General features: G+C 39.9%; 2 protein-coding genes across 6 annotated transcripts in view; one reads left to right on the top strand and one right to left on the bottom strand.

Annotated features, from left to right (window-relative positions):
- Window positions 1-10,987, top strand: part of PRG4 (proteoglycan 4) — an 87,676-nt gene extending 76,689 nt beyond the window's left edge. The window contains exons 18-19 of the mRNA XM_030206755.1: window positions 4,140-4,265; window positions 10,883-10,987. Of these exons, the coding sequence (XP_030062615.1) occupies window positions 4,140-4,265; window positions 10,883-10,983 (227 nt within the window). The 3' untranslated portion in view covers window positions 10,984-10,987. The remainder of the gene's footprint in view (window positions 1-4,139; window positions 4,266-10,882) is intronic.
- Window positions 10,988-11,025: 38 nt separating this feature from the next.
- TPR (translocated promoter region, nuclear basket protein) overlaps window positions 11,026-27,931 on the bottom strand; it is a 247,582-nt gene continuing 230,676 nt past the window's right edge. For 2 of the 5 annotated variants that reach the window (XM_030205416.1, XM_030205412.1), the window contains exons 45-51: window positions 27,555-27,646; window positions 27,180-27,286; window positions 18,722-18,817; window positions 18,435-18,591; window positions 15,786-15,904; window positions 14,406-14,504; window positions 11,026-11,250 (exon numbers count right to left, since the gene is read on the bottom strand). In XM_030205416.1, coding sequence (XP_030061276.1) covers window positions 11,195-11,250; window positions 14,406-14,504; window positions 15,786-15,904; window positions 18,435-18,591; window positions 18,722-18,817; window positions 27,180-27,286; window positions 27,555-27,646 — 726 coding nt within the window. In that variant the 3' untranslated portion in view covers window positions 11,026-11,194. Of the gene's footprint in view, window positions 11,251-14,405; window positions 14,505-15,785; window positions 15,905-18,434; window positions 18,592-18,721; window positions 18,818-27,179; window positions 27,287-27,554; window positions 27,650-27,931 lie in introns of all 5 variants that reach the window. The other 3 variants (XM_030205413.1, XM_030205411.1, XM_030205414.1) reach the window with 2 other exon arrangements.

A 27,931-nucleotide genomic window follows, 5' to 3' on the forward strand; every position in this document is an offset into this window, starting at 1 on the left:
TCTTTATAACCCCTCTTCTTCCTGCTTGTTGTCAGGGATGGTTTTTGTAGGGTGATTTGCTGTATCTGCTTTATGCCACATATACCCCAGGATTCTATATATGGCGCCTTATTTCCATACAGAAATCGAAGCAGCGTTGTTAATTGGATGTTAACAATTATTGGCACTAATTGGCATTAAGATTTACATCCATAACTTGATAAGCGTATTCTGTAACGTAGTGCACCTAAATTCTAAGTCACATAGTTGAAAGGGGGCATGGCCATTTCTAAAATCTATGCACATTGTTACAGAATACACCCACTCTGCGCCTAATTTAGGCATCGGAATTTACAAATGGCCACAACTACATTTGGTCATGTGGAGAGGTGCTTGGCGTTATTCTATGTACTGTGAGGAAACATAAGCCTATTCTATAAAATTTAGGCATATTTATTTCTGCACAGAATTTTCAGGCACCATACATAGAATCTAGTCAATAGTACTTAGTAAACGCTAGAGGCACCCATTAATTCCTATGGGCATCTCTAGCATTAGCGCGTGCTAATTTTTAGCACGTGCTAAAAATGCTAGCGTGTCTACAGCACAGCTTTTCTTTAATTGTTCTTTCAAGTTGAAACTGTAGAGTATGTTAGATCTGTGAAAAAGCTCTTCCTTGAATGCATTTTAAACAGCAGAATGTGAAAAATGCACAAGAGTGTGAAAACTCACGTGGCATTGTATTTTTCTTCTAATTTGTAAATTTATTTAATAAAGGTTTATAAGTTTAATTTCTATTTTTGCCTTAGTACTGCAAATGGGCAAACCAACTCCTAGTAAATTTGAAGGAAGATATTTGGAGAAAGCAAGATAAAGACAGACAAATTTGATTCAATGAAATGGAAACCAAACATGAGCTTAATCTCAGATTTCCACTTGAGGTTATTTGCGTATTTAAGAGTTTGAATGTACAAGTATTTTACAATAAATCTTATCCTGTATTTATATTATTAAAAATCAAATTAGATCAAATCCTTTCCACTATACACCTTCTAAAGATTATTTCATGTTTACTATTCATTTATTCAATTAAATCTGGTGCTATTTTTGTTTAGGGGAAAAAGACCTCAGTGGCTTTAATAGCCCAACATATAATTTAGGCACATTAAAAACCTCACAATTTCACCACCACACTCTTAAACTTTCATAATATTCTTAAATATAAATATAAGACTGTTATGAAAGTTAAATGATATGGGTTTAATAGAAAATAGTTGATAGGATAAACTTGGTAAATTGTGAAAATAAAAATAGGTGGTGATGGTTGACCAGTGATGGTGGTGAGATTGTGAGTTTTTTTTTTTTAATGTGCCTAAACTATGTTGGGCCATTAAAACCACTGAGGTCTTTTTTTCCCCTAAAGAAAAGAACACTGGTTTAATTGATTGAGGGGCCCTTTTACTAAGGTGTGCTGAAACATAGCCTGTGCTGATATAGACGCGTGTTTTGGATAGGTGCAGGTCTCTTTTTCAGCGCACATGCAAAACAGGCCTTTTCTCCCCCAAAAATGGACATGCAGCAAAATAAAAATCAGCACGCATCCATTTTGGGCCTGACACCTTACCGCCACCCATTGACTTAGCGGTAAGGTCTCACATGTTAACCGGGCAGTAATCGTCAGCATGTGTACACTGCCGATTAGTATCCGGTTAGCACCACATGGTAGAAAATAGAAATTATTTTCTTCTGCGTGTTATAGATGCACGTCAAAATTAGACTTACCGCCCGGGGCACGCAGTAGCCAGGCGGTTCTAATTTCACTCGTGTTGTACGCACATAGGCACCTACGCGTCTTAGTAAAGGGGCCCCTGAATAAATAGTAAATATGAAATAATCTTTAAAAGATGTAAAGTGGAAATGATTGGATCTAATTTGATTTTTGGTGTTTGCTACTAGATCTACAGGTCCATCTTGTTTTGACTCTGTTAGATCCATATTATTAGTAGGCACTTCTAACAGTGAATGCAGAGGGGTACCTGATGGTTAGAGCAGTGTGCTAAGAACCAAGGAAGCCTGGTTCAAATCCTACTGCCTTTCCTTGTTAAATTGGGCAAATCACTTAATCCTCCATTATCTCAGATACAAACTTAGGGGATCTTTTACAAAGCCATGGTAGTTTTATTAGCTTGTGGTAGAAATCAGCTGACAGTAAATGCCAAGATGCCCATTATATTTATATGGGTGTCTCGATGTTTACTGTCAGCTGATTTTTACTGTGAGCTAAAAACTCTACCTTGGCTTAGTAAAAGACCCCCTTAGATTGTGAGCCTTCAAGGGACAAAGAAATAGTTACCTAACTTGCCTTGAGCTCTACTGAAAAGTTATGAGCTAAATCCAAATATGTGACTGTAGTATGAATACATAATGAAGTTTTAAATCTGACAATGAATGTGGACCACAGTGTTGGGTGAGGTGTTAGTGTGCTGCCAGGTAGACGTATAAGAAATATGCAAAGAAACAGAATTGGTAAGATCTGTGAGTAAAATAGCTGTCTCCTTCAAGTAAAACAATGGCCATTTGGAAATCAAGTCTGGATAGATGATGTATTAAATGTCCAGACAATCTTGTAATCCTGTCTAGATGAGCATCAATACTTTTTCATAGGTCCTCTGAAATTTCTTTTAGCCATGACATGATGAGTTCTCACCTACATTTTTTTTTAACTCATGTTTATTAAGGTAATCCAGGGGAAGTGTACTAAAAAAAAATTATACAATTCTGCAAGATTCTGATTATTAATTATTTATTTGTATAAAATTCCCCCATCATAAAGACCTGGTCCAACACCCCAAACCTTCTGCCTACCCAGGCTAGAATCCCCAACTTAGTTTGAAACGTTAGGCTCATCTGTCTTCCTCTACATGTTCAACAACCAGGTTTCTCTGTACCCTCTGCAGGGTGGAAACCCCATCCCCAGCAAGATCTCCCAATTCTCAGATACTCCCTCAGCACATGCATTGCCAGAGCTTCTCAACCCCTCTCTATGCTCAGCCATAACTCTTCATCAAATCCCTCCAGCACATACCCCATAGCTCTCTCTGAATCCCCTGTCCCTTTACCACTCACTATCTCAAATCTCCTCCACTAGGAACACAAAGAGCTTTCTCGCTCTCAACACCCCCCTCCCCAGCACTCACTCCGCCATAGGTTTCTCAATCTCTCTTGCACTCATTTTGCCATAGCTCCCTCTCAAACATGCCCCTTAGTTTGCTGTCCTGAATTCTGCTGTGGCACTTCCCCAGCTCTCTCCTCCCCCTACACATATTTCAAGCTTGGCCTCTCACCCCCTACCAGGCATAGCTGCTCGTGCACACCTCCTATTCGTCTGCCTCCCCCCACCCTTTTGATGCACATACACCCCTCTTTCTGCTCTCTCCTGGCCCAGCCAAAAGGTGTCCTCTTCTTCCAAGGTACACACTATCCCATGCTTTCTACACCCCCCCCCCCCCCAGGCTTAGATACAGTTCACTCTCTGCTCCCAGGCATAGCCCACCCCTGAGGCACACACCTCCCCCATTATTTCCTTAGTACAACCCCCAGATGCACATATTACTGAAGTTGTCTTTCCCCTTTCAGACAGAACCCCCCCCCCCCCCAAGGTTCACATGCATTCCACTATCCTCATTCCCTGTGCACATCCCCAGAACTTTGCCCCACAGAGGGTTAGGGAAGGAGGGGCTAACTGCTTATAATATTTATCTTATTCACCAAAGCCTAATCTAGCAATGGAGGAGGGAAAATGGCTGCATGTCAAGCCATGTCCTCCTCCAGTGCTCAGGCTGATGGTTGAATTTGACTGTTTGGTGTTAGTAGAGTAAATATTGCTTTGCTATATTCAAAATTGTACATATTCTTGTGAATTCAATAAAAGTATATGAAAGCAAAAAATAGAGTCTAGGGTTCATTATATGTAAAGGTTTTAAATATGTCATCTAACAATCTCTGTCCAATGTTTACAATACAGAAAAATAAACTGAGGTAGAACAGAAAGATCAAAACTAAGAGACTAGGTAAATCTGAACTGCATTTTTGAATATCAATAATAGTTAATGCTCAAAGTGGCTATTGCTTGTGTGAACCCAACTCTCCTTTGTCCTTAGGTGTACTGCATGAAGAGACTCCAATTCATTCTTATTGGAGGGGATTTCCAAACAGCATAGTCTCTGCCGTATCGCTGCCAAATCCTCAAAAACCGGATGGCTATGATTACTTTGTCTTCTCAAGGGGTGAGTTGAAATTTGATCAATATTTTGCTTCTTGAAAAGCTGATGCTACCTGAAATAAAGATGAATTACAGCCAAAGTATAAAAAAAAAAGACTTCTTTCAATTAAAAAATGTATTTCCAGTGGTGGGGTTAGATTGCTATATGTGTGTAGGCATCTTTCAGATCTAGTGAGACCAGCCAATTGCACTTGTAGAGAAGCTGCAAAATGATGTCCAGAGGATGCAAATTGGATAATTTCCCCCAAAGTAAGTGAGGCCTCTTGATCTAAGATGGGCCAAAGTCCACCAGAATCTTTGGAAATGGGGAAGTATCTGGAGTGGAAAGACCTGGCTTCTTTCGAGGGGAGAATCTCCTCCACTGTGTGTGCCTAAATGGGGGACTATATCTCTGCTTCCAACTGTGGAAGGTTGTGAGTAGGGATGTCTTGAGACTTTGAGAGGGTGGTGTGATGGGGGCAGTCTTGTACAATTGAGTTTGTAGCCTCGAGGTATGTTTAAGAACCAATGATTCATCATGATAGCATGGCCAAGCATCCTGGAAGAATTGAAGGCACCTTCTCTCTTACTGTCAGGTTGTCAAAAACTTGAGCAAGATTTCTATTTGGGGACAGTAATTGGGGATTGCCCATTTCCTGTCTTGCTGCTACTGTCTTTTGGATTGGCTGCTGATCAGGAAGCAGATGAGCACAGGGCTAATACCTATGGAGACTGAACAACTGGAGACACTGGTTCATTTAGGACTAGATTCAGTAAATGGCACCCAAATTTGGGCATAAAAAAAAACTAAGCACTGAGCGCTATTCTATAAACCATGCTCCAAGTTGAGCGCCCTTTATAGAATAGTGCTATGATCCATGCCGTTTTGGGTGTGAGGATTACACCAACAAACTTGGTGTAAATCCTCACACCTAAATTAGGTGCAGATCCCCTGGATTCTATAATACTGTGTGCATCTTTAGTTAACACCCTTGACCAGCCCATGCCCTCTCTTCAGTCACATACTAAAAAAATTTACATGCATATCTTTATAGAATAGAACCTAGCCAGATGTGTGTGTAAATTCAAATTGCTGCCAATAACTGATTAGCACCCAATTACTGGCACTCATTTGTGTCAATTAATTGCACATGTTCAAATTAGTACAAGCAATTTTGGGTGCCACTTATAGAATTTAGGAGATACTGTCTCTGGTAAGATGGAAATACTGGTCTATGGCAGCTATAGAGTCCAACCACTGTGGAACATGATCCTTAAAAGAGATGGGTGTCTCACCTTTTTAACAAAGTGTTTGTTCCTCAAACATGATGCATTTGTGAGGTGGTCAGAAAGATCTTCTCAGAATCCTGAGGATTATAACCACGCTGTCAGGCTGCACAAAAGTGGTTGTATTATAGGCATCGTATGTGGATCATATGAGGCTATATTCACACCCTGAGTTCATTCAAGAGAAAAAAAAGGCAAGGAAAGCCCACTGGGTATGATTTCATGACCTCAAGAGACAGCTGGAGACGGATACTGTGATACAGCAGCATTTGGAGTTGATGAGATGTGATGCACTTGCTAAACATGGAAGTCTGGTAGTACAAGCATTAGAAAAGGATTTTGGAGACTTGGTTTTCTTGAGGACAACTTGCCCTATGACAGAGCAGCGGGGAAACTGTGGCAATGTATGACCAAAGACTGCCTGGCCTAATCTTTTGCAACTATGAAGGTTGTAGCTGTAGATATATATTATCATTAATATTTCTGGTGAGAGCTGACACCACTGCTCGTTTTCTTATGCTCTTAAGAGGATTTTTGTTTGCTACATTTGTATCTGTGGCGAGGGCTCCAACAGACTTGGAGGTATGACCAAGAAGAAACTTGAACAACACCAAAAGAGAAAAGGTGACTGACCCACAACAGATGATACTTTTGAGTGTTCAAAAAACTTTATTCGCAAAATTCAAGACTTGGCATGGGTTGTGTTTTGGCCACTATGCCTGCATCAGGAGTCTAAAATACAACCATATGTGTAAAAAAGGGTAAACATTAAAAATCTCAGATTGATAAAAATAATATAGAAATAGTAATAAATACAAATAAAAAATATTAAATACAAATAACATATATTACATCCATTGAAAAAATAGAAGGGAAGACAGGGAAGACAAATAACACTTAAAAGCAAAAATACATACTATAAACTGTAATTCAGTAAAATCAAAAAAATTAAAACAATTACCATCCTAGAACAAATTATCACCACAATTAAGGGAAAACACTTTGGGCAATGTTGTTCACCATAAATATACTATCATCTCTTAAGACTATTCAGTGCCCATAAAAAAACACGAAAACATTGCAAATGGCAGGTAGTCAACAAGAAGAGACATAAATAATTGTCCCGTGTACAAACATCAAATGAAAACATAATATAATAATGACCTAACAAACTTAAATATTCATTAAATATTGTACATTAATATATATATCATATAAGGACATTATGCATCACAATAAGCAATGCAATAATGGTTCTACAAACTGGTTAAAATTTGAATTACAGATTAAAGTACCTGAATGTGTCATATGTATAAAACAGATACCACACTTTTGTAAATAAAATAAAATTGTAATCAGTAAAATCAACCTTTCTATATGCATATGTAAAAAATGTGCTGTCTGTACATCTATCATTAGCAATCTTTGAAAAGACTGATAAATTTTAATAGACACAGAAAATAATTGTACATCAAACCAAAATCAGTGACCAGGGAGGATAGTGAAAATGATAACTATAACATCTGTATATAACAACATCAGGATCACGTTTATCTGCTGGCATTTTTATTCTTGTTTTTACTTTTCACTATCCTCCCTGGTCATTGATTTTGGTTTGATGTACAATTCTTTTCTGTTTCTGTTAACATTTATTTATTTATTTATTTGTTGCTTATATCCCACATTTTCCCACTTGTGCAGGCTCAATGTGGCTTACAGTAAGTTAAATAAGAGTACAAACTTAAAGATTAGGCAAGCATCTAACAGAGTGAACTAGGTAGGGTAGGGGACAAGGGATACATTAATCAACATAGTAAGATGAGGGGTAAGTCTTAGCAAAGAGGAATGTCTTTAACAACTTCTTAAAAAGGGCATGATCCTCTTGAGTTTTAAGGTGATGAGGTAACGTATTCCAGTGTTTGGGACTCCAGTAACGGAAGGACGAGGCGAAGATTTTCTTGTACTTGACTCCCTTACAGTTCGGAAAATGGAGGTGGAGATATGACCGAGCGGCAGGGTTGGCATTTCTAGGCGGAAGGTCGATCAAGGGGAGCATGTATTCCGGTGCAGTCCCATAGATGATTTTATGTGTTAGAGAGCAGATCTTAAAAGCAATGTGCTCATGTACAGGCAGCCAATGAAGTTTAAAGCGCATGGGTTCGGCATGTTCGAAACGCCTTACTCCAAGGATGAGCCTTAGATAAGGCTTTTCAAATTATTCAAATGCTAACCAGTTTGTAGAACCATTATTGTATTGCTTATTGTGATACGTGGAGGGGCATAATGGAACGAGGTGCCCAAGTTTTCCTGAGGGCGTCCTCGCAGGATGTCCTTGCGAAGGGGCGGGGAAACCCGTATTATCGAAACAAGATGGGCGTCCATCATTCATTTCGATAATACGGTTGGGGACGCCCAAATCTCCACATTTAGGTTGACCGTAGAGATGGTCGACCTTAGAGATGGTTGTCCTTAGAGATGGTCGTCCCCGGTTTTCAGCGATAATGGAAACCGAGGACGCCCATCTCAGAAATGACCAAATCCAAATCATTTGGTCGTGGGAGGAGCCAGTATTCGTAGTGCACTGGTCCTCCTGACATGCCAAGACACCAACTGGGCACCCTAGGGGGCACTGCAGTGGACTTCAGAAATTGCTCCCAGATGCATAATTCCCTTACCTTGGGTGCTGAGCTCCCCAACACCCCCCCCACAACTACACAACACTACCATAGCCCTAAGAGGTGAAGGGGGTCACCTACATGTGGGTACAGTGGGTTTGTGGTGGGTTTTGAAGGGCTCACATTTACCACCACAAGTGTAACAGGTAGTGGGGGGATGGGCCTGGGTCCGCTTGCCTGAAGTGCACTGCACCCACTAAAACTGCTCCAGGGACCTGCTTACTGCTTTCAGGGAGGTGGGAATGACATTTGAGGCTGGCAAAAAATATTTTTAAAGTTTTTTATTTTTTATTTTTTTTTAGAGTGGGAGGGAGTTAGAGTGACCACTGGGGGAGTAATGGGAGGTCATCCCCGATTTCCTCCGGTGGTCAACTGGTCAGTTTGGGCACCTTTTTGAGGCATAGTCGCAAGAAAAAATGGACCAAATAAAGTCGGCCAAATGCTCGTCAGGGACGCCCTTCTTTTTTCCATTATCGGCCGAGGATGCCCATATGTTAAGCACACCCCAGTCCCGCCTTCTCTACGCTTCCGACACGCCCCTGGGGCACCCAAAATCGGCTTTCGATTATGCCGATTTGGGTGACCCTGGGAGAAGGACACCCATCTTCCGATTTGTGTCGAAAGATGGGCGTCTTTCTCTTTTGAAAATGAGCCTGACAATACCCTTATATGATCTATATGTTAATGTACAATATTTAATGGATATTTAAGTTTCTGTTAGTTATGTCATTATTGTATTTATTATGTTTTTCATTTGAAGTTTATGTGCATGTGACAATTATTTATGCCCCTTCTTGTTGACTACCTGAATGCTTTAGCCATTTGCAATGCTTGCATGGTTTTTATGGGCACTGAATGGTCATACGAGATGATGGTATATTTGTATTTAATCTATTGTTTCTGTATTATTTTTATTGGTCTGAGATTTTTTAACGTAAATTTTTTTTTTTTTACATATATGGTTGTATTTTAGACTCCTGATGCAGGTCTTGTGGCTGAAACATGGCCTGTGCCAAGTCTTGAATTTTGAAAATTTACTTTGAAAATAAAGTTTTTTTGAACACACAAGAGAGTCATCTGTTGTGGGTCATCACCTTCACTGAGTGGGTGTTATCTTTGGAGATCTACGAGGGTCTGCTCTTCTGTGTTTTCACCTGATCAAGAAGATTCTTGGCCAGACAGGGGGCTTTGCCAGTTCACAAGGGTATAGGAGTGGCTTTTCTTGCTTATTGCCTCAGATGATGTACTCATTCCCTATAGTGCGCTATTTACTGTATTTTCACACATATAACGCACATGTTATATGTGCTTTTACAAACCATGTGCACCCCCTGAGTGCCATATGCACGGGCACATTAGTATTTTTACTTAGATGTTCTAATTACAAAATTAGTACATTTGTTTTTAAGGCTTTTTCTTTTTAGTTTTTTTTTGCAGATTTTGTGCAGTAAAAATGCCTGCAAGAACCTAAAAAGAAAAGCCCTTAAAAACAAATATGTTAGTTTAGCAAGCAAGCACATCTTAGAAAAATAAACTGGTATAGTGTGTACTATATGCATGGGTGCATTATACCAGTTTATTTTTACATAGACACATAGGGCCCTGTTTACTAAACCGTGCTGTAGGTGTGCGTTTTTAGCACACGCTAACACTAGAGACACCTATATAGTAGCATTAGTGTGTGCTAAAAATGCTAGCGCACCTTAGTAAACAGGACCCCATAATTTGTGTATTATGGGCTCTTTTTACTAAGCAGTGGTGAGCCCAACGCGGGCTTACTGCTCGCTATACAGGAAGTACCGCTGGGCTACTGCAGCAACTTGGCGGTACTACCCACCCCTAGTGTACCATCATTTTTGGCGCTACAAAAATGTATTTATTTTTGTAGCACCAGCGTGTACCCAGCAGTAATCACTGCCTGGTTAATGTGGGAGCCCTTACTGCCACCTCAATGGGTGGCGGTAAGGGTTCCACCTGAAATGGCTGCGCGGCAGGTGCTTTACTTACCGCCCAGCCGTTTCCTATAGGAAAGCAAGACTTCCCTTTTACCAGCTGCGGTAAAAGGGGGCCTCGGCACACATTGACACCAGCGCCAGCCCCCTTTTGCCACAGCTTGGTGAAAGGGGCCCTATATGTGTAATATGTGTTACACGTGTGGGTGTATTATGTGCTGTGATTCAAAGTTCCTTAGGGAAGGCTGCAGGTCTGCAGTTCTTTTCAACCCCTTTCAAAATTTCAGGATACCTATAATCAATATGCATGACGGGACTTAGCATGCAAATCCTCTCATATATACTGTGGTTATTCTGAAAACACCGGTTTAGTGCAGGGGCTCTCAACCTAGTCCTTGGGACTTACCCAGCCAGCCTGGTTTTCAGGATATCCACAATGAATACACATGAGATTTGTATAAAATGGAAGCAGTGGATACAAATCTCCCATATGAATATCCTGAAAATGCAATTGGCCTGGTGTATCCCAATTGTTTTAAGACTCATTTTCAATTTAAACATTTAGGTAGAACTGGCAAGTATAACATTCAAAAACAAAAGACTACATAACCCCAAAATGCTAATTTACTGAAGCTTTTGAAAACTTCTCCAAAGACCACTGTACAACTGCTTTGTTATAAATGGGAAGACCTAATTGCTAATGAGATTCTCTTTATTATTCCCTTTAGACCAATACTACAATGTAAACATGCCTAGCAGAATAGCCATGAAAGCCTCACCTAAGAAGCAACAGAGGACCACTAAGGACTGGTACAAATGCGCAGACTAACCTTCAAACTGGCAAGATCTGAAAGAAGCTGAAAACCAAGTGTGAATAAGCTCTGATTTTATTAACAAAGATGCTGCAGACATCTGCACACAATCTAAGTATAAAATAATTTCAAATAAGCACAACAGTTTTCTTTACATTAAAAAAAGCGCAAAACAGTAATGGATACATCATATTCACAATGGAACACAATATTAAATAGGCAGCAGGTTTAATTTATGTTGCCCCTGTTTAGTCCTCCTCTGCCACCCATTCCATGGGGCATACCTGCAAAATAAAAAAAAACATATATACATGTAAATAAGAAGCCAGATGTATTTCTAGTGCTCCATGTATTGCAATTGCTACATCAGACAACATAGCTCCCACATCCTCAAGACTTAGGTGGAACTACCAGGATGAAGCTTTCAAAGCTGAGTGAAAGCGCATCAGTAGCCCAAGCTACTACACTGGAAAAGAGAAGAGACTGCATAAAAATCTTGGCATGCCTCAGGTTTTTCCAGTTTTTCTTTTTAATTCTAAGAAGAAAAGCCACAAGACAAGATTAATAATAGAAGTGGGCTCTACCTGCCATCATATGATGGGGAAAGTACCAAGAGATCCATGTCTTAAAATAAAACCAAACTGAAGAGGGAAGCCAGTGATCAAATCCCACTTCTCCTGACGGATACTCTTTGTGACCCTGGGCAAAGTCACTTCACCCTCCATTACCTCAGATACCATTTAGATTGTAAGTCCAATTGGGCAGGGAAACAACCTGATTGTTACTTGCTTTGAACTCAGATTTGGAAAAAATGCATAATTAAATCTAAAATCCAAATCTGGATCATATGTATATATCTGTGCTGAATTTCTTTTGCTAAACTTATTGGCAGTGGTAAGTAATCAATGTCACACATGAACTTTACTCTATCACGACCTCACTCTGTATTTGTTCAAACCGGTACGCCTCTCCGGTACTATGTAAGCCACGTTGAGCCTGCAAATAGGTGGGAAAATGTGGGATACAAATATAACAAATAAATAAATAAATAAATAAAATAAATAAAGAAGTTTCAACCAGTGAAACTTTTAGTTTATTTTCTGAGGATCGTTTAACTGCTGTAAGATTATTTGTTATGTTCTGCAATTTGACAGTAATTAAAAGAAAAGACGTTTTCTTTAATATTTGGGTTTTGACTGCAGACTGTGATCCAATTTAACACAGAGACTCACACAGTACTTACTGGGTAAAAGTTCACAGTTTTTTAGGAGACAGACATAAACGAACTCATGCAGAAAACCTCTCAAAGCAGTTCAATCAAACATTCAGTTTATCCGTGGCTTCTGGTTTTAGATTTTAACCCATAAAATACTTTTAATGCAAAAAAAAAAAAACCCAAACAAAAATCAAAACAAAAAGGTGTTTTATTGGACAAACCCTGGAAAAACACTGCTTCCTCCTGGTACTCTCTCCTCCCTAGCTTGTCTTATCTTCCACTCAGTTTTTGTACCTTTCCTGCACGGACTCCTCCTAAATGACACAAACATATATCTGAGTCAACCAGAAAAGGTACCCTGCAATAGTACCTGAGGCACGAAAACACTGGGAAGCTCTACTTTTGTACTCTTAAAAGACCCCTAATTAGCTAAAAAATAAAGATCTAAGTTTAACATTTATAAACACTTAAGGAGAGAGGAGCACTAAATATATTTATTTATTTTTTTTGTTACATTTGTACCCCGCGCTTTCCCACTCATGGCAGGCTCAATGCGGCTTACATATTGTATACAGGTACTTATTTGTACCTGGGGCAATGGAGGGTTAAGTGACTTGCCCAGAGTCACAAGGAGCTGCCTGTGCCGGGAATCAAACTCAGTTCTCCAGGACCAAAGTCCACTACCCTAACCACTAGGCCACTCCTCCACTAATTAAGTATAGTTTCGGTTATAGGGTATAAAGAGCGTGTCAGACTACAAAAAAGACTTCTGGGTTATACTTTATGTTTCTTTCTTAACCGCCTTTAGATAAGTGAGATCAAAGCGGTTTAAGTGCAATAATAAAAGATGGAAAGGAACTCCATATAATTACAGAAAAGAAAACATGCACACCAGAGGAACTTAATCAAATATAAGCAAAACAACAAAACAAATAAATGTATTCATCACATAGCTATTGTTGGTCAAATTAGTCCACAGAGGCACCAAAGGCAAGTCTGAAAAAAAATGGGCTTTGAGGGATGTTTTGGATCTCGGAAAGAAAGTTCAGATCAAAGAGAAGATGGATAATAAGCTATAAAGTGCACAGGTACAGTCCAGTTCCACAACCACAAAATTTACTTCTGAATCTCGTATCATTGATTCTAATGAATAGATAATACATGCAAACAGTGGTTTCACTATTAATATTAACTCTGGAAACAATGAGCTCAATACACATGTACATAAGTATTGCCATACTGGGACAGACCAAAGGTCCATCAAGCCCAGCATCCTGTTTCCAACAGTGGCAAATCCAGGTCACAAATACCTGGCAAGATTCCCCCCCCCCCAAAAAAAAAAAAAGTACAAAACATTTTATGCTGCTTATCCCAGAAATAGTGAATTTTCCAGAAGTCCAATTTAATAATGGTCTATGGACTTTTCCTTTGGGAAGCCGTCCAAACCTTTTTTAAACTCTGCTAAACTAACCACCTTTAAAACATTTTCTGGCAATGAATTCCAGAGTTGAATTACACGTTGAGTGAAGAAATATTTTCCCCGATTGATTTTAAATTTACTGCTTTGTAGCTTCATCGCATGCCCCCTAGTCCTAGTATTTTGGGAAAGCCAAGAAAAAGAATGCAAACATGAACTGGATTAAATGAAGCAGACGCTCATTTTAGAGGCTTCTCCGCAGTGGAAAATAGACTAATGGTAGAACAGCAGCCTGAGGAACCAGGGAAGCCTGGTTCAAATCCCACTGTGGAGGAGTGGCCTAGTGGTTAGGGTGGTGGACTTTGGTCCTGAGGAACTGAGTTCGATTCCCGGCACAGGCAGCTCCTTGTGACTCTGGGCAAGTCACTTAACCCTCCATTACCCGCCGCATTGAGCCTGCCATGAGTGGGAAAGCGTGGGGTACAAATGTAACAAAAAATAAAAAAATAAAAAAAAAAATACTTGCGATCTTGGCCAAGTCACTTATCTCTCCATTGTCTCGGGTACAAACTCAGCTTGTAAGCCCTCTGGGAACAGGAAATACCTACTGAATCTGATTGTAACTCGCCTTGAGCTACAATTGAAAAAGGCTTGAGCTAAACCCAAAATTCCTTCTCTTCATTATGCAAAGGCTTAGAGAAATGAAGAGATCTTTGACATTAACCTGTAAAAGCAGTATCATATCTATTCTTCCTTTATTTCTACATTAGTAAAACTGATCCATCTTTAGCAGCTCAGACACTCACCTCTCTGTCTGGTAAAAGGACGCCCACGAACACCAGTCCTCACCGTCTGTGGTTGGAGCCTCACTCGTCTGAAGGGCTTTGGTTGATTACTGCTTGTATCTGCGAGAGTATTAATGTCTAGCATCATGCTTATGGGACTCTCAATCTGAGGATTCCAATCTGGCTCACCAAATTATTATTTTCTAATACAAAGTACATAGTCTACACTTCAATGCCGCTTCAAAACAAAAATACCTAAGTAGTGCTGGCCTGGTGTCAAATCCTGGCATTGCTATGTGTAAGGTTCCTGGGTTTTAAGATGGCTGTGTATGAAGAGAATCAGTCATTATTTAAGGGTACACTTGAAGGTCAACTACCAGTGTGGAGGAATGTTAAATGTTATGAAAAGTAGACAGGACAGAAGGAGCAGTGCAGTCCACGGATACTTCTACAAAAAACATGTGAAAAATGAGGATATAACAAGCATAATTTTATTTCATGAAAAGGACTCGACACAGCACCGTGTTTCAACAAATGTCTTATATAAGACTTATTACATTTTGGTTATATACGTAACTTAGCTTTTAAATTATATTGCCTTATTTTATTTTTTTGTACTTTTATGGTTTTACAAATGTTTTTATTTTCAGAGTTCTGAAGCAGGCATACTTGCCGAAACACGATGCCATGTCAAGTCCTTTTCATGAAATAAATTAGTGCTTGTTATATCCTCATCTCCCACATATTTTTGCTGGTATGTCCTGTTAACTACTCACTGCACCTTCTAGCCCCACTTTTTAAGAGTGACACCTAGTGGCCAGATTCAAGGCCCATGACTGAATGAGCCCCAGCCTGAGACTATCAGTCCAGTGACCAGATTAAGGGCCCTGTTTACTAAACTGCATTACCAGTTTTAACACTTGTTAACTATGTACGTGCGTTATCTGTGTACGCGCCTACAATATCCCTACAGAAGCCTACACGGTTAGCGTGTGCGCTAATTGTAGGCGTGTTAAAAATGCTAACGCGCCTTAGTAAACAGGGCCCTAGGTATGTTGAGGTAAAATATAAAATAGGGGGAAAATCCCTGGGTAGATGACAGTGATGGCTCATGACAACAGATCCAAGGCCTAGTAACACAAAGGAGGAGGAGGAAACTGTCATATCAAACCATTCCCTCCCCCCTGAAAAAAAACACCAAATGATTGTAACCACACTAAGTCCCTTCTCATCTGAGCACATCATCTTTGGAGAGTAAAAATGCTCTCTGTGACAGAACTCCTACCTCAGAGTGACTGCTGTGCACTCCACTTACTTTTATTACTCCTGAGGGAATCCTGTGCTAAAATGAAAATCCTATACATAAAGGTGTATAGAATTATGAGTATGAGAGCAGATTACCTGCAGAGGAGCTGGAAGGAGGGTCCTGGCTGGTGGAAGGGAGATCAGCCTCATCAGGAGCCTGAAGCGGCTCTTCTTCTGGCTGACTCTCCATTTCCAAGGTGACTTCTGAACTCATGCTGAAGAGAAAAGCAGCATAAATATGAAAATAAACTATTTGTTGTGTATAGGCGTCTATCTTAACACATGAATTTAGGGATTATACCACCTTTTGGTTATCTGAATGTTCATGTGCACATACACTCTCCTATGACATTTACTTATGCATATAAGCCCATTATTTTATAAATATACCCACGTGTAAATTGAAGCATTTACAAGTATGTATCACATACACGTGTAAATACTGATTTCAGAATGCTGCTATTTACAAGTGGAGATCCACACTACTCAGAGGTTAAGGGGCTGTGGTCTGGGTGGGTCTAAAATCTACATTGTGTATTTCCCATTTTGCAAAGAAATATACAGGTATGGGGAATATTTTCTACATAGGGTTTTACAGTAGCTCAAAGACATGCATAAGGGTATTACATGAGGGATTAAGGGAGTCATTCTCCTTAATGCTGTGTAGTATATGTCTACTTCTAAAACAAACCCAATTTAAAATTACAGCCTTAAAAAAAGAATTTTAAAAAAATCAGTGGCACTTACACATGTAGGTTTGTAAACTGGGACACCAACACATGGAGTAGCACCATTTGCATGTGGAAGCTGCAAATCACCACTTCCGTGTATGATTGTTAACACTTCCATGTGGAAGCTGCCAGCTTTGAGCTGTTCATTTTTTTCATATTTGTAAAACACCTGGCTCCCACTGCACATGCTGGCAAATACCCATGCTCTCCTGAAGCTATTTTAGAAAAGGTTCTGTATCAGCTGAATCTTCCTAAAAATACCACCTGAATTGGGTATATTCCAACCTGGATATGGCAACTGTGATCACCATGTTCTATGTAAAATGGGATACCATATTTTTGGGATGCCATGTAACAAGGCGCCTACGTTAACCGCCAAGTATCCTTTGGCACATAGATGATTCAGCCTCTTTATAAAATACTACCACAAATACAGCAGAAACTGTGCCTAGACTGTAGGCACAGACATTATTCCTGCTTGAGAGCAAGCATAATAAAACATACATAATAAGGCATGCTCAAAGGTGGATTTGGGTGGAGTCTCGATGTAAATCGACACTCCACCCAAATCCATCTTTGAGCATGCCCACTGTACAAGTATACACCAGCTTTCATCAGATAGACTTTTAGGCATAACAATGTTATTAGCGGTGTTACGTGTGTGGGAAAAGTTTATAAAATTATCCTCTTAAAGCAAAGTTCTAAGCTTGTCTGGTTTCTTATACTCTATAGTTGGTGAAGAGGGAAAACATAATGGAAGATGCAAACTGAACCCACAAATCTTTCTGAAAAGCAGAGAAGGGATGAATGGTGGTCTAGTGACCTCAGAAACAATCTGCTCTATCATTAGGGCATCAGAAACAATTAAATACCAACTCAGTACACACAATTTCCTGAGTTTAAGTAGGTAAAAGAATAACTGATTGTCTTGGTTCCTTAATACTAAATCAGGTGCCAGAACCGTTTACTTCAAATCTTATTTTTTTTGCATAAATCAGGATCAACTCTATGCAAAGGTGAATTTCTGCAACAGTCTTGCAAACAAATTTAATGAACTACTCTGCAGATCACTTTCTCTTCTCCAGGTCAAGAGCTGGCCACCTTTCAAATGGACAGTACATACAAGCTGATTTTTCCCGGAGATTGAAGGATCTTGAATTATTTTCATCAAACAGCCAAAAAAATGAATCATTGAATCAGAGGGCATAGTACACCTATTTTTCACAGCAAGCAAACTGTCTCAGGCACCGCTCTCATATTACTAGTCCTCAAGGCACCCCAGTCAGCCAAGTTTTCAGGATACCCACCAATGAATATTAATGAGAGAGATTTGCTTGCAGTGGAGGTACTGCATGCAAATCTTGCTCATGAATATTCATTTTGGGTATCCTGAAAACCTGACTAGCTAGGATGCTTCCGGGACCAGGTTTGGGAATCACTGTACTAGACCATTTATCTTGCAGGGTATGGTTCTCATCCCATCCACCTGACTTCAACTATTTTCCTGATTTAGTTAAGAACATTGGCCCCATAACAAGGCAATAACTTTCAACCATCTATTACCTAAGATAGTGTTCAAACTGGCCATTAATAGAAGGGGAACTGCCCTGCATTCAAGATCAAACTAGAATCGGGTGTGTTTATTTGCTCTATCACTAGATCAAAGCTTATCAGCTACCAGTATATAGAGGAACTGAGGGAATCCCAAATAAACTGTCCATAATACAACAGTCTCTTTGAAATACAACCGTTTCACTTCTGTCCTTACTGACTTTCCCCATCAGATTATTCAAATTACCTTTCAGCCACCTATATTTCTCTCTCACGACTCAGCAATTTTGAGACAGTGCTTTGACCTAAAGAAGTTTTAATAACCTGGAGGATGCCTTCTTTCAAGGCCACTCCTGGAATTATCATAAAAAAGTTCTTCAAAACAAAAAATATATCAAAAATTGTAATGAACTGATCTCTTAGTTACCCAATATAAATTTTCCACTATGCAAAACAGGCCTACCTTTCCGATTCTGCCTCTGTAAAGACCTCATCGCCTTCTTCCATACTTGCTCCTGCTTCTGATGTGGATAAATTTCCTGTTGACGTCGTAACCATTGGAACAGACTGAGAAGCATGATCTGATGAATCAGACAGGGTATTTTCAGCAAAAACAGACACTGCAGAAAGACGATAAGCAGAAGAGAAATCTAAATCCCTATCCTGACAACGTTGGAGTTTAAATATATGCACTGCCTCAAAGCAAACGCTAAAGCAGGACGTTTCAGGTACTGAGAAACACATGTTTACCTGGTGCTGCAACTTGCAGGGGCGTAGTAGGAACACTGCGACCACCAGACTCCTCTTCATGGGCCAGGAAGAGAGGTGTGTCATACATCCCCAAGCCTAAAACACAGGCCTTGGTGTAAATTATTTCAAAAACATGGTATGATTCCGCAGCAGAAGTACTGCATGTTTATTTTCTGAAGACTTAACATATTGTTGCCAACATTTTGAAGGTTGGTAATAAGTTAGGTATAAAAGACAATCAACAAAGCCCTAATAAAATGAGAAACAACTTTATAATTTCATTACAATTTCTGTGGCACTTAAAGACCTTTTAACAAATGTCATCAAAATCCAGAGAGAAAATGGTGGAAATAAAAGGCGAGGTAATGCTAAGCATTCTCATTTTTGCCCTCATCTTTTATGGCATTTTAGTGAAAACTGTTCAGTTGTTCACTTTGCCATTTCTTCTGTTCTTGTCATATTTCATACAACTCGTACTGTGTTGCTTTGTCTGAATCACCACTGATAGGAAGCATCATATTCAACAAATTAGACTTTTGCCTTATTTTGTCTTCCTTCTGCATGACTTCTCTCATCAGTCTGGACCATAGGCTGCATTCTCTTTCTGCACTGCCTCCTGTGAAGGCCGACAGTCGCTCAAAAGAGCATGGTTCGGGATAAGGTATCTTTCAAAGATATCACCATAACAGGGAAGATAGAGTATCCTGATAGTGAGGTTGCAAAAGAGATTGTAGTAGATCGGGTATCTTTAAATAACAATAAAAATCAGACAAAAGATTGCCAATTAATACTGTCAAGTACTAAGCATGATGTACTTAGGAACAACAAACATAGTTTGAAATGTCTATATGCGAATGCCAGGAGCCTAAGAAATAAGATGGGGGAGTTGGAATATATTGCACTAAATGAAAAATTAGATATAATAGGCATCTCTGAGACCTGGTGGAAGGAGGATAACCAGTGGGACACTGTCATACCGGGGTACAAATTATATCGTAGTGATAGGGTGAATCGGATTGGTGGAGGGGTAGCATTGTATATTAACGAGAGCCTTGAATCAAATAGATTGAAAATTCTGCAGGAAACAAAACACTCCTTGGAATCACTGTGGATTGAAATTCCATGTGCAAAGGGGAAAAGGATAGTGATAGGAGTGTACTACCGTCCGCCTGGCCAGGACGAACAGACGGATGCGGAAATGTTAAAGGAAATCAGGGACGCAAACAAACTGGGCAACACAATAATAATGGGGGATTTCAATTACCCGCATATAGACTGGGTTAATGTAACATCTGTACACGCAAGGGACATAAGATTTCTTGATGAAATCAAGGACAGCTTCATGGAACAGCTAGTTCAGGAGCCGACAAGAGAAGGAAAAATACTAGACTTAGTCCTTAGTGGTGCTCATGATCTAGTGCAGGGGGTAACGATACGAGGGCCGCTTGATAACAGTGATCATAATATGATCGGTTTTGATATTGGCATTGAAGGAAGTGAAACTAGGAAATCAAGTACGCTAGCGTTTAACTATAGAAAAGGTGATTACGACAAAATGAGAAAAATGGTAAAAAAAAGACTGAAAGGAGCAGCTCGCAGAGTAAAAAACTTGCATCAGGCGTGGATGCTGTTTAAAAACACCATCCTGGAGGTTCAGGACAAATATATTCCACGTATTAGAAAAAAGGGAAAAAAGACTAAACGTCAGCCGGCGTGGCTAAACAGTAAGATAAAGGAAATCATTAGAGCCAAAAAACAATCCTTCAGAAAGTGGAGAAGAGAACCAACTGAAAGTAACAGGATAGATCATAAGGAATGCCAAGCCAAATGCAAAGCGGAGATAAGGAGGGCAAAAAAGGACTTTGAGAAGAAATTAGCGTTGGAAGCAAAAATACATAGTAAAAATTTTTTTAGATACATTAAAAGCAGGAAACCGGCCAAAGAGTCGGTTGGGCCGCTGGACGAAAATGGTGTTAAAGGGGCGATCAAGGAGGACAAAGCCGTAGCGGAGAAATTAAATGAATTCTTTGCTTCGGTCTTCACCGAGGAGGATTTGGGGGGGACACCGGTGCCGGAAAGAATATTTGAAGCGGGGGAGTCGGAGAAACTAAACAAATTCTCTGTAACCTTGGAGGATGTAATGGGTCAGTTCAGCAAGCTGAAGAGTAGTAAATCACCGGGACCTGATGGTATTCATCCCAGAGTATTAATAGAACTAAAAAATGAACTTGCGGAGCTACTGTTAGAAATATGCAATCTGTCCCTAAAATCGAGTGTAGTACCGGAAGACTGGAGGGTAGCCAATGTTACTCCGATTTTTAAGAAGGGTTCCAGAGGAGATCCGGGAAATTATAGACCGGTGAGTCTGACGTCGGTGCCGGGCAAGATGGTGGAGGCTATTATTAAGAATAAAATTGCAGAGCATATACAAAAACATGGACTGATGAGACAAAGTCAGCACGGATTTAGTGAAGGGAAGTCTTGCCTCACCAATCTAATGCATTTTTTTGAGGGGGTAAGCAAACATGTGGACAATGGGGAGCCGGTTGATATTGTATATCTGGATTTTCAGAAGGCGTTTGACAAAGTGCCGCACGAAAGACTCCTGAAGAAATTGCTGAGTCATGGAATCGGAGGTAGGGTATTATTATGGATTAAGAACTGGTTGAAAGATAGGAAGCAGAGAGTAGGATTGCGTGGCCAGTATTCTCAGTGGAGGAGGGTAGTTAGTGGGGTCCCGCAGGGGTCTGTGCTGGGTCCATTGCTTTTTAATGTATTTATAAATGACCTAGAGATGGGAATAACTAGTGAGGTAATTAAATTCGCCGATGACACAAAATTATTCAGGGTCGTCAAGTCGCAGGAGGAATGTGAACGATTACAGGAGGACCTTGCGAGACTGGGAGAATGGGCGTGCAAGTGGCAGATGAAGTTCAATGTTGACAAGTGCAAAGTGATGCATGTGGGTAAGAGGAACCCGAATTATAGCTACGTCTTGCAAGGTTCCGCGTTAGGAGTTACGGATCAAGAAAGGGATCTGGGTGTCGTCGTCGATGATACGCTGAAACCTTCTGCTCAGTGTGCTGCTGCGGCTAGGAAAGCGAATAGAATGTTGGGTGTTATTAGGAAGGGTATGGAGTCCAGGTGTGCGGATGTTATAATGCCGTTGTATCGCTCCATGGTGCGACCGCACCTGGAGTATTGTGTTCAGTACTGGTCTCCGTATCTCAAAAAAGATATAGTAGAATTGGAAAAGGTACAGCGAAGGGCGACGAAAATGATAGTGGGGATGGGACGACTTTCCTATGAAGAGAGGCTGAGAAGGCTAGGGCTTTTCAGCTTGGAGAAGAGACGGCTGAGGGGAGATATGATAGAAGTGTATAAAATAATGAGTGGAATGGGTCGGGTGGATGTGAAGCGACTGTTCACGCTATCCAAAAATACTAGGACTAGAGGGCATGAGTTGAAGCTACAGTGTGGTAAATTTAAAACGAATCGGAGAAAATTTTTCTTCACCCAACGTGTAATTAGACTCTGGAATTCGTTGCCGGAGAACGTGGTACGGGCGGTTAGCTTGACGGAGTTTAAAAAGGGGTTAGATAGATTCCTAAAGGACAAGTCCATAGACCGCTATTAAATGGACTTGGAAAAATTCCGCATTTTTAGGTATAACTTGTCTGGAATGTTTTTACGTTTGGGGAGCGTGCCAGGTGCCCTTGACCTGGATTGGCCACTGTCGGTGACAGGATGCTGGGCTAGATGGACCTTTGGTCTTTCCCAGTATGGCACTACTTATGTACTTATGGATATGGGTCTGTTGGAGACAGGTGCATACAACAAAAACAACTGGTCAGTCTTTTGGAAAGTTTTATTTAGTTAAGAGAATTTATTAAGTGCTATCAATATCCAGAGAATGCATCAGCTGACTTTTTGGATCATGACAGTTTTCATTCAAATCAATAGGACTACTGTCGTTTATTTCTCCCTTGGCTGAACAAAACAGCGAGTAAAGGAAGCACACTGAGAAAGTACAACAACATTGTAGTAAAAAGTGATACCACAACTGCATTTAGCACTGGTTTTAAATTTCAACTAAGAATTTAAACTTTGCAACTGATAATTGTACAGCCCTACTAAATCTTACACCAACAGAATATATAGCTACCACTTTCCTTGTATTCAAGCTAAAATTGCTTTAATATGTATTTAAAAAGTATAAAAATCTCCAAACCGAACTGTAGATCCATCAAAAGAAAATCTCTAAAATTAAAAGTATAAGTGCCTTCTTGAAAAATTTATTTTTTTTCAACGTGACAAAATGAGCAAATCTTTCCCAACTGGAGCAAGAAATATTTGTATGATCTTTATGTTGGCTACAACAAATCCTTCACCAAATACTTCAAGTAATGCATCTTAAGTATCCTTCAAATTGAAAGGACTTGAGTCTGGATAAAAAAAGTGGACTCGGGGTGGAAGTGTGCTCTGAGAAACTGCAGACACAGCATGTCACTAATTCAATCAATTCCAGGAATGAGGAAGTCTGCTAGGCCAATAGTGTCACTATTATTGTTTCTGTGCTGTGATCTTGGGTTTTGTCTTTAAGTTCTGAAGTCATGCCCTACAGATGTAAATCATACAGTGTGTTCTCTCAGGTTTCTACCTATTCACCTACATTTTCTTTTAGAGGATTCAGATGCCTGTTGTAGAAACTGCTTCGGGGTAATCTTGCACCCTGTTACCAACAGATACATGCTAGAAGATTCTGACTGGGCACATAGCCACTGGACTCTTGCTGCTCTACCTCCTACTCTCTAGGACTAACATGAATTTCATTTTGGATCAGCAGTTTCTTACTGCTCCTTTGGACTTCTAGCTCAAACTCGAAACAGCCGCTGTTAGCAACAACTCATGGATTTCCCCCTTATTTTATATCTCCACCCAGTTCACTTAGCCTAGTCATGATGGTGGTGTTGTCGAATTACTCATCTATGGTTCAAAATATTCTACCACCATTGAACTGATCCTGCTGCTTGTGGAGCGCGCATGCTGCTTTAAAAAGCTCTGGGTGGATTTTAATGTAAGCACTCAATCAGAAGTCCAAAGATAATATGGAATAGAAAATAAAATTAGGAGCAGCCTAATGGTTATCACAGTGGGCTGACAACTGGGAGAAGTGGGTTCAATTCTCACTGTGGCTCCTTCTGACCCTGGGCAAATCACTTAACCCTCCACTGCACCAGGTACAATCAACAATCTAATAATAATAATAATCATCATCATAATAACCATCTGAGACACCTCCTTCCAAATCAGCCACAAGGCAGAATAAAAGTTAACCTGCCAGGTTGCGTTAGCCCCAAATGTGTCTTAAGTAGGGCTTACACCTATGTACAGTTCACACACCATAACTTTGCCATTCTACTGTCAGATTTAGGATTAAAGCAGTGGGTCACTGGCCCCCCTCATGTGGGAGGACACACGTTGGACCTAGTGATATCCCCCTTGAGAGAGGACTATCAGATCACTGCAGCCAGAACCTGCCCACTATCATGATGGATCATTGAATTATTGTTTGTCACTAGCATTGCATTTGAAGGGTGTAGGCAACCCAGATGTGGAGAGCAGGATGATTAGAGACTAGAATCAAATGAACCAAGAATTTATGACTCCATTATGTACTACATTTGACAAAGATGTTTTGGAACCTGCAGTGGAGGAGCAGGTGGAAACATGGAATAGTAAACTTAAAAGGAAGTGGACAAGATTATTACTATTTCTACTGCTTCGTAGAGGGACAAACACAAATCTGGTAGTATGAGAGGGTATCACAATGGTTTGAAATTATTAAAGTTCAACTGAGACACCTAGAGAGACAGTGACAGAAAAATAAAACTGTAGCTTTACAAAATCAATGTAAACAATTACAGAAACACTATTAATTCTAAAGTGAGATTGGCAACAATTATTTTCAAAAATGAATAGAGAAAAAGTGACAACATACCAGGTCAGATGTTTTCTCTAGTAAAGAAACTGACAGGTTCTAGGGAAAATAATTCATCAGTGGATATGCCAGTCATAGAGATGCCAGCCATAGAGCAGTTAGGTCAATATTTTCAAACTAAAGGTCCTGAATTTATGTACTTCTTGCTTAAAGGGGGCTATTAAGGCAAACTCTGATTATGTAGCGCCAGAAGTAAAACTTGCAGTACCAAAGCTAAGCGAATTCCAAACTTATTCTTTAATTTCTTTAGAAAAATTAGACCAACGAATTAAGTGACCATGTGTAAAGCTAGATCCCATTCCAGATGACTACACATGTCTAACCCCACTACTACTGCTGATGATTAATAATAGTCTACAGGGAGGCTTGCAGCCTTCCAGATGGAAATGTGCTAGTGTCCGCCCCATATTAAAGGCCCTTTCCTTAGACCCTCACTACGTTCAGAACTATAGACCTATTTCTAATCTGTGCCTTCCAGAGAAGCTGATTGAGCAAGTACTCCTGAAACAAGCGACTGATTTCATAGAAAATACAAACATACTGCATCCAAAACAATCAGGTTTTAGGAAAGACCATAGCACAGAAAGTTTTAACAGCAGTAGTTAGTGAAATGTGGGAACTCCTAGATAATGGTCAGCTTGTCCTAGCAGTGTCCCTAGATCTGGCAGCAGCCTTTGATCTAGTGGATCACAATCTACTTATTCAGCGATTGCAATCTATAGGTATCACATGTACAGCTCTAACATGGTTTAAATCCTCTCTCTCAAAAAGATCTTTTATAGGCAAGATGCCTTTGTATCGCTCTATGGTGCGACCGCACCTCGAATATTGTGTTCAATTCTGGTCGCCATATCTCAAAACAGATATAGAGGAATTAGAAAAGGTGCAGAGAAGGGCAACGAAAATGATAAAGGGAATGGGACGACTTCCCTATGAGGAAAGGCTTAAGCGGCTAGGGCTCTTCAGCTTGGAGAAAAGGCGGCTGAGGGGAGATATCATAGAGGCCTATGAAATATGAGTGGAGTGGAACGGGTAGATGTGAAGCGTCTGTTTACGCTTTCCAAAAATACTAGGACTAGGGGGCATGCGATGAAGCTACAATGTAGTAAATTAAAAACTAATCTGAGAAAATGTTTCTTCACTCAACGTGTAATTAAACTCTGGAATTCGTTGCCAGAGAATGTGGTAAAGGCGGTTAGCTTAGCGGAGTTTAAAAAAGGTTTAGACGGCTTCCTAAAGAAAAAGTCCATAGACCATTATTAAATGGACTTGGGGAAAATCCACTATTTCTGGGATAAGCAGTATAGAATGTTTTGTACTTTTTTGGGATCTTGCCTGGTATTTGTGACCTGGATTGGCCACTGTTGGAAACACAATGCTGGGCTTGATGAACCTTTGGTCTTTCCCAGTATGGCAATACTTATGTACTTATGCAAATATCCTCTGTTACTAAAAAGGCTTTTATTTCTTGAGACAGTTTTATAAGATCAATAAAACATACTTTGATTAATCAGCACTGCAGATGTTACTGCATGCTTGGACTATGGTAACATAGTATATTCAGGTCTCCCAAGTTCTCAGATTAGGCAAATGTAGACGCTGCAAAATACAGCAATTAGGCGCCTCAGAAATGCCCAAATATTTGACCATGTGACTCCTGTTTGTAAAGTATCATTGGTTGCCTGCATTTTTTAGAAGCAGATTTAAGATTTTCTGCATGTCATATAAATTGCTAAGGGAACAGCAACTATTATATTTAAGTGGACGTTTTTGTATATGCCCACAAGATGCCTTAGATCTATGCAGGACTCTAGAACGTGGATGCCTCATTTCTCTAAGGGTTACTGGGCAACCACAAGGGAGAGGGTATTCTTTAGGCTGGCACCAACATTATGGAATGACCTACCTAAGAAATTCGTGCAGAAACCAATTATAAGAGATTCAAGATTTTAGTGAAGACTTACTTCTTTAAGCTAGTATTAAATCTGCAGTTCACACCGTAGGAAAGACTGGAATGTCCTTTCAGAGAACAAATTGTTTTTTAGCTTATTAACAGAATGTGTGGAAGACTAAATGTAGTTTTGAGGAGTGTGTGCTAGGTTTGTTCTATTATTATGGAGTTCCTTCTTTTACTTGAGATTTTTAGATTTTATTTTGTAAACCACTCTGATCTGGTAAAGGCGAGTGGTATATCAAATTTTTAAATAAACAAATATATTAACGGTTTAGTATTTACAGTAGGGCAAACTGGTGGTTATTGTTGTACATATACAGTTTAAGACATTTTGCGTAAGCTAAAAAAAAAAGGGGGGGGAGGCCAACCCCCAACCCTCCAGAATGTACTTCTATTAAAAAGCAATAAAAATATAGATTTGTTGACAGCACTCATCACCACTAATTCCATCCTTTTTGTGAAAGGTAAGTTATTTCATGGCTGGAAAACAGTACAATTTTTACCTCCTTGTGATGCAAGCTGGCCAAGATCTGAATGGCTAGAGCTGGTCTGTGGCATATCCTCAGGAGGTCCGAACCTGAATCTAGGAACCCCAGCAACCTGAGGTGAACTAGAAACGCAGGTCACAATTAGTAAAACATATTGTAGAACTTTATGTCAATGACTGTGCAGACCAGAGCTGTACTGGTCATACTTCAAGCAATGGACTGCATGAACTGAACTTCGATAATGAGAGGGTTTTGATCTCCAATCTGAGACCAAGCTAAACTTTTTTAGATAATCTTTAAGAAACTGGAAAGTACTAGACAAAATTTAATAAAAAAAGAATAACTGGACTTTTCAAATGCCAGCTTCTAGCTTTCTTTTACTTTACTTACTGAATGGCTTCTGCAAACCCATCTGTACGATGTGGCACCACAAGAGTTGGTGTGCTCGGCACGGTCCTGTCCTCGTCGTCAAAAAAGTGTTGCTGCTAAGACAACAAATAAAGTCTTTAAATATCCTATCCTGCACTTTCTGTGTCAACTGCTTTTGACAGTCACGGATATTGATGCACCTCTTGATCAGAACATTAAATCCAGACTATAGACTTGAGTCAACAAGGGTGCAGGTCATCACAGACTCACAACAGAAACAAATTCTACTGTAAACACTTGATAGTGAGAGTGTGTGTGTGCATGCGTATATGTACAGCTCTCTTCTCTCTACATACACACACTCTCCTCTCCTAAGGATGGTCATGGAAAGATGCTAC

Source organism: Microcaecilia unicolor, chromosome 6 (assembly GCF_901765095.1).
Source record: "Microcaecilia unicolor chromosome 6, aMicUni1.1, whole genome shotgun sequence".
NCBI lineage: Eukaryota > Metazoa > Chordata > Amphibia > Gymnophiona > Siphonopidae > Microcaecilia > Microcaecilia unicolor.